This window comes from Thamnophis sirtalis, unplaced genomic scaffold (genome assembly GCF_051295495.1).
Source record: "Thamnophis sirtalis isolate CommonGarterSnake01/CBP01778 unplaced genomic scaffold, rThaSir2_p1.2 scaffold_11, whole genome shotgun sequence".
In the NCBI taxonomy this organism is placed as follows: Eukaryota; Metazoa; Chordata; class Lepidosauria; order Squamata; family Natricidae; genus Thamnophis; species Thamnophis sirtalis.
In genome coordinates this window covers 25,495,515-25,507,816 of record NW_028261391.1, presented here as the reverse complement: position 1 = coordinate 25,507,816, position 12,302 = coordinate 25,495,515, and the positions used below count along the sequence as shown (strand labels likewise).

Here is a 12,302-nt window from a genome sequence, read left to right as displayed (position 1 = left end):
ATTACCTTGGTTCATCATCATCATGATTCAAGAAGATCTTAAATTACATTGTTAGATAAAACTGGGAGTAAATTATAATTGTGTCTTATTGATTAGATCTTATATTGTGATGTAGGACACTGAAAAGGATCAAATATTTAATAAAACAATGTAGTGTTATTTTTGGTACTTTCAGATCTCCATATCCAATAGTAATGAATATTCATAAAAATGAATATTTACACCATGACTTTGTAAAATTTGCTTTGAGAAATATTTCTAGTATTATTTCATGCCTTCTAATGATTCTCTTTTGATATATGTTGTACTGCTTAGATTATTTCAAGTTAATATTTATTAATCTCTTATTACTTGAAACAATAGTAGTCATTTAAGTGAGACTATTCTGTTAATAGAAAGTATGGGCATAATCAAACATCATAGCACTTGAGAATTGATTTATGCAGATGTAGGCAAAATTGGGAATGAGCTGTTATCCTCTCAGATCTCTTAAATGTATGTATCCTTAAAATACAACATGGTGTATATCACTAAAGTTAAAGAGTCGCATCAGTATGAGTGGACATTCTGATGATAGAACCTTGAACTTATTTCTGAGTAATGACAGTTAAATATTTGCAGTTCAAGAGTTTTCAGACTTTGTCCAGGCAAATTTGGAATGGGGGTAGGGAATCACAAGGGCAACAATGAAAATACAGTTGTGCAGCTTAATGTTCATTGCTGTTTTTCAGTTCAGTTCAGTTCATTGGCAAATGAAAATAAACAAATGAAAAAACGGCATGGATTTGTTGCCAAATGGCTAAAGTTCACCCAAATTCAGAAAGTATTGTCTACTAGGATCATAAATAAATCTTACAGATAGAAAGCTGAAAATGACAGGCAAAAATTGGTAGAGAAGAATAGGTTGTATAAGTCCTTTGTTGTGATTATAAAAAATCATAGATATTTTAGTTCTTGCTGTGTTCAGAATTACAAAGCTAAACTATCAATTTTCTTGATTTCATAAAGGGAGAAGTTCCAGTTGAGCATTTAATGTCTTAAAATAAAAACAAATAAAGAAACCAACAAACATACATACATAAATAAAAAAATTGCAGGTCAGAGACAAGTAGAAAGATAGGATAGTTTTGTTTGTGGACATTGTGCAGGATGTGGATGCTCAGTTTTGTTTTAGAAGCTGTATACTGGAGTAGATAAGATGCTTATTTTAGAACATTTGTGTTACAGTCTATTAAGTTTTAACACGGGCAAATTCCACTTATTTTGTTCATTTATATTAATATATTTTATTTTTTAGAGTGCAAATTAATTTTTTTTGCATTCAGAATCCTAGTAATTGTCCTTAAATTGTATGCTAAAATGTTACAGATACATTATATTTCCCCCCTCTTTCTTGGGTTGAACATAAAATCAGTATGAAACATTGTTACTAGTATTTACAGATTTTTTTTTAAATGTTGAGAAAGCTCAATAATTTATAATATCTAAAGTGGCATTATAACAGTATTAAAATATATAAGTACTTTTTCAAGAAAATGTCCCCTTTCTCTCTCTCTCTCTCTCTCGTTTTTTTTTTTCTTTTTTGCAAGTAACATTACACATTTTATGGTGAGGATGTATAAAATCTGTTGTTTTCTAAAACACCAGAATGGAACAGCTGGACCACATAATTCTGATCATTGCTGTACACCGTGTTCCAGATTAAATTGACTTTTTAGAGGCAAACCTTCCCTGAAAAACCAGTTAGAGGATTAGAAAAGCAGGTACACAGTCCTGTAACATCCAGATCAGTATTATCTGGAGGATAAACACAATGATCTTAGCAGCAGCAGACTTTCTAATGAATAGTCAGAAATTGTCACTCTGTTGACTTGTGTCTCATCAGTTAGTTATAGCTTACATATTGAAACTTCAGAATCAGAATAGAGCTGGAACGCACCTCAGAGATCTTCTAGTCCTGATCGGGAAGAAGAGAACGTAACTCTTCTAAAGAACATTTAAACTGAATAGGCATTAGACAAGAAACCAGGAGACTGTGTCCTTAGGCATGAAAACTTTGGGCCAGTCATTTTCTTTCTGCCAAATTCACCTCACAGAGTTGTTGTGGAAAAATACGAGAAACTAGTATTAGATATGTTTGCCCCCTTGAGTTATTTATGAAAATAATCCAAGGTTTTTTTTTTTTCCAAAAAAAATATTGCAAGTGGACCTTAATGATTGTAGCACATTTTAAATTCATATAGTTTGGAAAAAGCTCATATTTTTGTAGACCAAATTCAACTGATATAACAAGACAGGTTCATTGAATTTCTCTGCCCTTTATGGCTAAATTGATACTATACAAGTAAAAAAGATATAATGGCACTTTCCATGTCTCTTAGTACAACAAAGGGTAGATGTAAGAATGTTTTACAATCAACAGCCTTTTCATGTGTTTATGCTTGGATTTCTTCTTCGAAGAGTCAGTCTGATGCTCATTTATCAGGGAATAAACACGATTAACTCAAAAAGGTATAATTTGAGTACAGGTAGTCCTCAATTTACAACAGTTTATTGACTTTAAAATGACTTGAAAGTGTCTTTAAAAATGCAGCAGAAGGAAAAGAGCAGGGCCAATAATGTTAGTTCTCCATTGATTTTTGTAAGAGATGACAGTATTTAACACAGTTCTGCATTTGCAGATCCTTTCTTTTTAAATGTTGAGGGCCAGCAAAAAAAAAAAAACTTAGAATTTTGGATAGAGAATTAGAAAGGCATTTTCATGCATGGGGCTGTCCTATATCACTCTTTTCTCAAGTTTTAGATGTTTTGATCTAAAGAATGGGTAAAGAATTTATTGAAAGGAAGGGACAATGAATCCTGAGGAGTAAGCATGGTATCAATGATTGTGAGAATGCACAAGGAACAGTGCTTCTCCAGTTAATGAAACAAACAAAAACTATCTAAATATTCTGGATTCCCATCAAATTAATCTGATTTATAAAATTTACAATGGCTGTTCTTTCCCCAAGGGTCAAGAAATATCGCAGTTCTTGATCACTCTGAACAATAATAAGGATCGTCAACTTTTTCTTCATTTCTCCCCACCTTGCTGGGCAAACACAGTGCCCTGTTAGAAAAATGCAAAGTGAACTGCTCCCTAAATAGGAGCCATTTTAAGCCAACAAGAGCAAAGCTATGGGTTCTGCTGCGAATTAGGAAGCTTTGCTGGCCTTTGCTGCTGCTGCTGTTGCTGAAAATGTTGATCTGAAATCCGCTCCTGTGGTTGAAAGTAGATTGCCAGCTTCGTGTATGAGGTTATTTTAGTCCCAGATACAGGCTTGTCGCTGCGTTGCCAGGTTTCCTGTGGCCACCTCCTCTTGCTAAAGCCAGACTTTTGCCTAGGGCTGTGGGGAAGGTGTTTTTTTATATGTTCCCAGCTAACCTGCCTTGGCGCTGCTGTCAGTGCCTCGGCATACTGAAGAGAATAGTTCTCTAGCACTTGAAAAAAGTGTTGCCTTCTCTGGAAGAAAGAGGCAGGACTTGAGCTTTCAAAGGAAGTGAATGGGATAGGTCAGGAGACTGTACCATTTCTGAACTCCCCTCTTCCTTTTATATTCATCTGTCAGATACAGTAGGCGTGCTCTGTGCCTGCCGAGCTCGCTCGATGCAAAGCAGGGGGAAAGCAATCTAAAACGGAGCTGCTCGGAGGAAGCTTGCTCGTCCCTCACCCCGAGATCTTTCTTTCCAGTCCCTTCTCTCCTCTCTCTCTCTGGATGCTACAAGAACTTGGGATCTTGTTGGAAGCTATTTAAAAACTAACATGGTTTAATCCTCTAACTGCATGTTGGGTAAATTGAAAGCCCGCACATGGTCATCCTCTTGCAAGGGAATAAGTAGCATCCGATGGACATTTTCTCTGCTTACAGCATAGTAATGAATGTCTGACAGGCGCGACCTTTCATAAGACAGCGTACATTATTGGCTTCCTGCCCAGATTATTGCTGCAATCCTATCTGTGATTGGTTATCTCTCTATCATGCCTTGCTTCAGAAGGGGAAAACGGCCCCTTTTTAATAAATCTGTGATGGCTGGCTGCAATATGCTATACTGTAAGTATTTTATTGGAAACGGAAAAGGGTATCGTGCTGTAAAGTAGTAGACTGAAGGAGCACATGGCAACGTGATTATGCTGTGAGACATCAGTGAAATGCTGCTTGGTAAATTTTAACCTATCTGTTTTTTCTACAGGTTGGTACTAAGAAGTGCCTTTCCTGACGTCTCTGCTGCTTGGAATCGCTTCTAGAGCAGTCTCTGCTTTTGCCTTGCTTGCTGCCAGCTAGACTGCAACGACACCACATCCACCCTCACCTCTCGCCCAGCCACCCCTCCCCTCTAAGCATCAGGCATTGCCCTAGGCTGCTTTAGTTAATCTTACAGAAATAAAAGTTTGCTGGAAAAGTGAGCAGTCTTCTGCCAGGAAAAGAAAGGGGGAAAAAAAAATCCGAGAGGAGGTGAAAAAAAAGAGAGATCCAAACCGGTTTCTTGATTTGTTGCTCTAAACTGCTGCATCTGTCTGTGCCAAACTAATCATTACCAATTGCACCACACCAAAAATTAAGAACAAATAATTATTGCAGATTGAGCTGTGTGTGGAGAGAAACTTTTCCTGAGAGCAGCTTGAAAAATTCTGTGTCCGAGGGTCTGCCACGTTTTTTTGCTGCTTGCGTTTGGGGCTCCAAATCGGCATTCAGAATGGGTTACTGAGAGCACAAGGCTAGTTCGAAGGCACACTTTTAAATGGTCCTCTTACTTTTGATCCTAGCATTTCTCTAAGTTTAACCTCCCCCTTCCCCCTTTTGATTGACAGTTTCATGCTGTGACTTTCTAGAGGGAATATCTCTTCCTTACTGTCGCAACAACACAATTTTACATCTTTTACCATTGGGCTCGGGAACTGGGGAAATATTTTGGAGGTGACATTTTTCATCATTTCCAGTCTTATCAGTTTGGCCTTTTTTAATTTGTTCATTTCATTGACAATTTTAACTACCTGTAAAATCTAAACATGGCTGTAAGTGTCACACCAATCCGGGACACAAAATGGCTAACACTGGAAGTATGTCGAGAGTTCCAAAGAGGGACTTGCTCACGACCAGATGCGGAATGTAAATTTGCACATCCATCGAAAAGCTGCCAAGTTGAAAATGGACGCGTAATCGCCTGCTTTGATTCATTGAAAGTGAGTAAATATTATCATTCTTTTTAGGACATAAGACAAAAGCAATAACTAGAACATTGATATTAGCTAAATTATTAGGTTCCATGTAATAGTTTCAGATCATAAAATCATCCAGATGTTTGCTTTTGTGAATGGGTGTAGCTATTTTGTTTTAAAGCTATAGGAAATTTGCAGAAAGATCAATTTTCTGTCTTCTTGAAAATGCCCTTATTGTAGAATTACATTGTATTTTTGTTGGAATTTTAAAAGTTATTTATTTGCTAATGTAGAATAGAAGTTGTGTTTAATTTGTGATAGTGCAAAACAAAAACAAACAACAAGTAAACAAAGAGTCAGGTTGCATCTTAAATACTAATGAACTGACGAAGGTGTGTGCTATTACAGGATGTACCTTGCCTCGTCAAAGAGTCATGTTAAAGCAATGCTATTTTGAAATCTCATGCTGCAGTAAGTTTATTAATCTTAAGGACAGCATGATTTCCTTCAAAAAGAAAAAATGGAAAACTGAACTCATATAGTACTTTGTGTGTGCTGGGTAAAAATGAAAAGTAAAAGTAATGTCTTTTAATAATTAGTTGCTCCTGAGTGTTATTATGTTTGGATTTCTGCTGTATAAGAGAAACAGGGTTGAAGTTCAAGATTTGAGAATACTTCCTATCCTGAAATTGTGTAGGATTTGAATATATTAACTGATATTGTCAATGTAAGGATCACTTGTTTAAAAGTTAGCTGAGAAGATCATGGACTTTGTATTATATATAGTTAAGGCACTATTCACTATGCCTTACTTTTTCAATGGAAGAATGATGTTTAACATTTCTAAAGCTACTGCTTACAAATATATTTCCACCTTTATTGGTTTGATGATGGTATTTTCCATCCCTTTTTTTTGACCCCGGTATCCCAGAATTGTTTCATTCTGCTCTTGCAAACAGTGTTCGTTTATGACAGCAGAAACAGCATTGGTTAACTGGATTTGGTTGAGAAACAGGACAGCCCTGTGTGTAACAGAAAATGATGTGGTTAATAATAAATGAATGATTCATGTAGTCCCCTTTCCACTGGTTGAATAATTTGCAAAGAACTGATACTTGTAATATATGAATATGCACTTAGATAGACTGGAAGAGAAATATGTGCTTTTGCTTGTTTTCATTAAAATGAAATAGTACTACTATTACAACCACATGTTTGGACTTGGAATTTTACTGCAATGGGGCAGATTTTCAACTGTGCCTCATGTATGACTGGATTCATTTATATTGATGGACTGGACAGTAGACATCCCCAGTTACACTGGGAAAAGCAAATTCTTTCATCTGTTTAGCTAGGGCCTATAGTTGGGAGCTACAGGATAATGTTAAGTGAGATATACACATCTCTATTTTATATACATTGCCATTTTGGAATTACTCATACATAACAGAAAATTTTATACTTCATACATTGTTGAGACATATCATTGTTGAGACATATTCACTGGTGTAGGTATGCTGGTCTTGTTGCATTTGGATCTTTTCCCGTGTAAGATTGAGATTGTCTTGGCAATGTTTTGGCGAGGTCTCACTCGCCATCATCAGGCTGGTGTTTTCAGCTTAAAGTGTGATCGGAGCTGCCCAGCCTGAGGATGGTGAGTGAGACCTCGCCGAAACGTTGCCAAGACAATCTCAATCTTACATGGAAAAAGACCCGAATGCAACAAGACAGCATATACATACATACATACATACATACATACATACATACGTACATACGTACATACATACATACATACATACACACATACACACATACACACATACACACATACACACATAAACATATAAACATATAAACATATATGTATGTATATAGGAGAAGAGAGGAAGATATCAGGGGTGTCAAACCCACATTATCCGTGTCAAGTGACATATCGGGACTTTTTTCCCTTTGCTAAACTGGGCATGGGTGTGGCCAGCATGTGATGCATCTGGCCCGTGGGCCGGGAGTTTGACAGCCCTGCCCTATATCAATAAAAACTGTAAAATGTTTTAAAACTAATATAAATACAAAAAAATTGTCACGTGGTCATATAAAAAAAACTGCTTGATACTGGTATGCCAGAAAATGGGGTGCTACTACTTAAAAGAGCACTTAAGATCTGAGTAGTTGCTTCAACTCAAAAGAGCACAGACTTCAGGGGAAGATATCAGAAACTGTTAATATTAAATAGATTTATGGGAGAGATGAGGAAAACAGGACCATTAAGAAGGAATGATGGGAGTTTCTGTTCTACAAAATCTGGACAATTATTGATGCTCAGCTCTATATTATCGGAGGCCAACAAATATAGAATACTCAATAAATTGATTATAAATTGGCTTTGAAAAATTCAAGAGTGTTATTACCTGTTTCTGCAGTGTAATGATATTAACGCTTTAAGTTGCTCTCATTCTCTAGTTAATTTAAAGACAATCACATGTATATCACATTATGAAAGTCAATCATGAATATAATCAGAAAATATTTGTTATATTAGTTAGCCTATTTGGTAGAAGGAAGTCTCTACTGAAATAACAGAAATTGTGGGGGATTTCCAAAGACCCAATTTAACAGCACTCTCAAACTTCCAAAATAAATCTTTCAGAAATCACTTACTTTGTATATGGAGGGGAATATACAAAGTAATAAATAAGATAAATAAGTTTATAAATATTTAGTTAGCTGAGTGAAGCTTTATGGCTATTTTTTAAGAGCTCAAAGAATCAGTCACCCTGAAAGGTAGCCGACAATCTTTCATAGCTTGCTTTATTTTCATTTTCCTAATTGGTGGGACCCATATGTAAACCATATATCTTCTGGATCTTTATAAACTTGACTGATGTAATAACTAATTGCAAATTGGTGTAGCAATTGGCTCTCATGCATTTAACTCATAGTAGGTATTAATGGTAGGTTGGCACAACATGGCAGATCAGCTAAAATGAGGTTTGGGTTCATTGGGATCTGTAATCCTGACCATAAAATTAAGCATAACTAGGTTTGAGCAGAGCATGTTACATGACACTGCAGATTTGCTTTGTTAAATTTTCCGTTGCAAGCAGGCTTTAAAATATAGGGGATTGTGGGACAACTGAAATTATGTGTGTTAGGTCGTTATGCCAACCTTATCACTTATGTACTTGTATCTGACATTATGATGTCATGAGGCATGCTTTGTCTTTTTTTTTTTTTCCAAATATCATGATTATGTCTGGATACCTATGCATAAAAAACCTCACTTTTCCTACTATAGCCTCCCCCCCTAATTATCATAGATGAGTGCATTTGAAGTCAAATAATTGAACTTTTTAAATGGATGTCTTCACTATTGTTTCCCCCCTTTTTAAATTGTTGTAAGACTCGGCTGTCTTAATGTGCCTGGGTAAGCAGTGAATTTACTTATGGAAAATTCTTATGGAAAGAAATTCAGTTTTTGTTCATATTAGTGTGCCATTTCCACAAGCATTCAGATGTATAAGAAAAGTGATCCCCAGTAATCAATGCCAAAGACATAATTCCAGGATGCAGAGGCTGGTAAAATTAAAAATAATGAGAAGCATATAGTAATGTAGGGCTTTTATTCTTTTTATTGATTTGGTAGAGTTTTATCAAGTTCAGTTTCCTTAAATAATTTTATAAATAATTTTTCCATAATAGTAGGTATGTATTTTAAAAAATAAATAAATCAAGAATTATAAGCCAGAAAATGTAGTCCAAATATCAGACAAATTGATGTGTGTTAGCTGCTGGGTCTCACAAACACGAGGATACATGGATGTAAAGATTAGTGTTGTCCTCAAGAAACATGTGTTGAAATTATGTCCATCCCTTATCTTGATTGCAAGGGTCATCATTGCTAATTACAATGAAGATATAGAAGATTGATTCCTTAAATATTTTCAGTTTTAACATTTTTATTTAGTTACTTTCACTTTCTTGCTTAATCAGAGCATTAGATATAGAATATTCTTCTGTTCCCTCCTCCGAAACATGCGACAAGTACTAGAAATCTGCCTGTTTCAAAAATAATCTAAATTATTTGAGAAATCTGACGTATTTCTATTATTTATTAACTCAGCTGGTTTTCTGGTTCCACTCAGGCCTGACAAAAGATACCACTGTTTTAAGAATATATTCACTTGAATATATTTTTCCCCAGAAAGATACCTGAAAAATGGTTGGACTGCTTTAATGAATAGCAGGGATTATGTTCTTTTATGAAGTTTAAAGTATATATGAATAATTTTCAAAGCATGCACAGCCGTAAGTATATATATCTGCATCTCAAGTTACAGACAAACAATAGAAAAGCTTGCTAAAAATAATGCATAGTTAATTGTGTACGGGTACCTAGGGCATTATAGGTAACTCCCCCCCCCAATTATATTACAGAATTAGAATTGATACTTCAATGGTTATTATTAAATAATAATAAGAATAATCATGTTTTTTGGGGAGAGGGGGTGAATGAGAGATTCAGATAGCCTCAAGCCTGACCTCCTTTTCTCAAGGATTGAAGGTTTGGGTGTTTCCACAGGAGTTGGGAACTTGATTAACCAAGATCCATTACTTCTGGTCATTATTTGTTTTTGGCTCAATAATTGGAAGTGGAATCGTTTTTTTTTAAATCTCAAGTGCATGCATTATAATAGCAATAGCAATATAATAGCAATAGCAGTAGACTTATATACCGCTTCATAGGCCTTTCAGGCCTCTCTAAGCGGTTTACAGAGAGTCAGCATATTGCCCCCAACAATCTGGGTCCTCATTTTACCCACCTCGGAAGGATGGAAGGCTGAGTCAACCCTGAGCCGGTGAGATTTGAACCGCTGACCTGCTGATCTAGCAGTAGCCTGCAGTGCTGCTTTTAACCACTGCGCCACCTTGGCTCTAGTATAACATGTTTGTATCTTGATTTTATGATCTGATTTCTTTGTTTATTTGGTCTTAATAAATAAATATGCCAGCCACATTATTTTGGTGAAAGGTGTGACTATATAGTCTTTAAATGAATATTTAGCTATGGAGCATGAATGTATTTCAAACGTATTTCCATGGTTCTGATGATAATAGTAACAAGTAGTATCATAAGATGAAAAGTCATTTTTAGATGCTTTAGAACAGCTGCCCTCAAAACGTAGTTCTGGGTGGTTTTTCCATGGATCGTAAAGGAAACAGTTTTACCTGCTACCTGGATCCCATGTGTGAACAGATGGGCCTTCACTTACACGCATGGCTCAGTTCCTGGTTGGTCACGGACAGGTGCTGATCCCAATGGTTGGGGCCCCTGCTTTAAAACCCAGAAATGAAAATGTAAGGAAATTCATATATTTTGCCCAAAGTTGAATCTTTTTAATCAAGATATTAGCATAGTGATGCTCTCCAAGATGAGGATATTTGTAATAAGCCATTCAAATGTTGCATTTTTTTAATAATTCAGTTTGAAGATGGATTTTTACTTTATTTTTGTACATTAGAGTATGTACATTAGGTTCCTGTCTAATGTGATAGAAGCCTTCCTGATTGTCTCCCTGCTAGGCCTAAAAATATATATAGCTCAGGTACTAGTTCTTTCTAACCTGATATTATTTTAAGCATCTGTTAAATTATTGTTTAATGGTTAGGCTGGTTTGCAAAGGGTTACTATTTTGAACAGATGAATGGCTGTTGAATTAAATTACAAAATACTTAATGTTGTGGAAAATGTTAGGTGGTTTCAAAGGTTGAAACAATTTGTACCTTAACTCCGGACAAACAATAATTAAGACATGACAGGATGGTTAATTTAGTAAATTTGATGAAGGTGGTGATAAGAATGCAATTTTTTTTTCTTATATCATTAATTAGGAGCAATTCAGTGGATTAAAGGAATAGGGACTTTGATTAAATATAGGGAGATATTTCTGACAGTGCTAGCTATCTGACTGTAAGCTTCCTAATGCTGTCTCACTGGTTGTGATTTTCCTTCATTAGAGACTTTTAAGTCAATCTGAATGGCCCTCTATCAGTGACACTGATGTGGATTTTGCATGAGGTTAGATTAGATTTCATCCAACTCTACAATTATATGACCATTGTACTGAGTGTTCCAGGTAAACCATTGGCAATGTCAGACAAATAATATCTTTCTCTCATGGATGTTTACACTTTAGTGAACCAGAGTCTTTTGTTTTTATTTTGGACATGCACATGTTTATAGAAGGAAGACGTTACCTGTGTAATATTTATGGAATATTTGACTTTAGAATAGAATAAATAGAATAACAGAGTTGGAAGGGACCTTAGAGGTGTTCTAGTCCAACCCCCTGCTTATGCATGAAAACCTATACCATTTCAGAAAAATGGTTATCCAATCTCTTCTTAAAAACTTCCAGTGTTGAAGCGTTCACAACTTCTGGAGGCAAGTTGTTCCACTGGTTAATTGTTCTAACTATCAGGAAATTTTTTTCTTAGTTCCAGGTTGCTTCTTTCCTTGATTAGTTTCCATCCATTGCTTCTTGTCCTGCCCTCAGATGCTTTGGAGAATAGCTTGGCTCTCTCTTCTTTGTGGCAACCCCTGCGATATTGGATACTGCTCTCATGTCACCCCTAGTATTTCTCTTCATCAAACTAGGCAATTACCCAATTACAGCAACCATTCTTTATATATTTTAGCCTCCAGTCCACTAATCATCTTTGTTGCTGTTCTCTGCACTCTTTTTAGAGTCTTCACATCTTTTTACATCATGGCGACCAAAACTGAATGCAATATTCCAAGTGTGGCCTGACCAAGGCATTATAAAGTGGTATTAACACTTCATGTGATCTTGAATCTATCCCTCTGTTTATGCAGCCTAGAACTATGTTGGCTTTTTTTGCAGCTGCAGCACACTGCTGGCTCATTAACAGTAACAGAATTGGAAGGACCTTGGAGGTCATCTAATCCAACCCTCTGTTCATGCAGGAGACCTATATTAGGGATTCAAACCACCGAGCTGCTGACCTTTCTGACAAGCTCAGCGTCTTAGCCACTGAGCCACCTAGCCAGGTATCATATTTAAAGGGCTTCAAGATCCCTCTC

At 36.0% G+C, this 12,302-nt stretch overlaps 1 protein-coding gene across 18 annotated transcripts in view; it reads left to right on the top strand.

Moving 5' to 3' along the window:
- The window catches only part of MBNL1 (muscleblind like splicing regulator 1), a 170,510-nt gene that overhangs the window by 26,430 nt on the left and 131,778 nt on the right, over positions 1-12,302 (top strand). For 17 of the 18 annotated variants that reach the window (XM_087725364.1, XM_087725370.1, XM_087725355.1 and 14 more), the window contains exon 3: positions 4,231-5,221. In XM_087725364.1, the coding sequence (XP_087581490.1) occupies positions 5,048-5,221 (174 nt within the window). In that variant the 5' untranslated portion in view covers positions 4,231-5,047. Of the gene's footprint in view, positions 1-3,637; positions 4,092-4,230; positions 5,222-12,302 lie in introns of those variants that run through there. The other variant, XM_087725356.1, reaches the window with a different exon arrangement.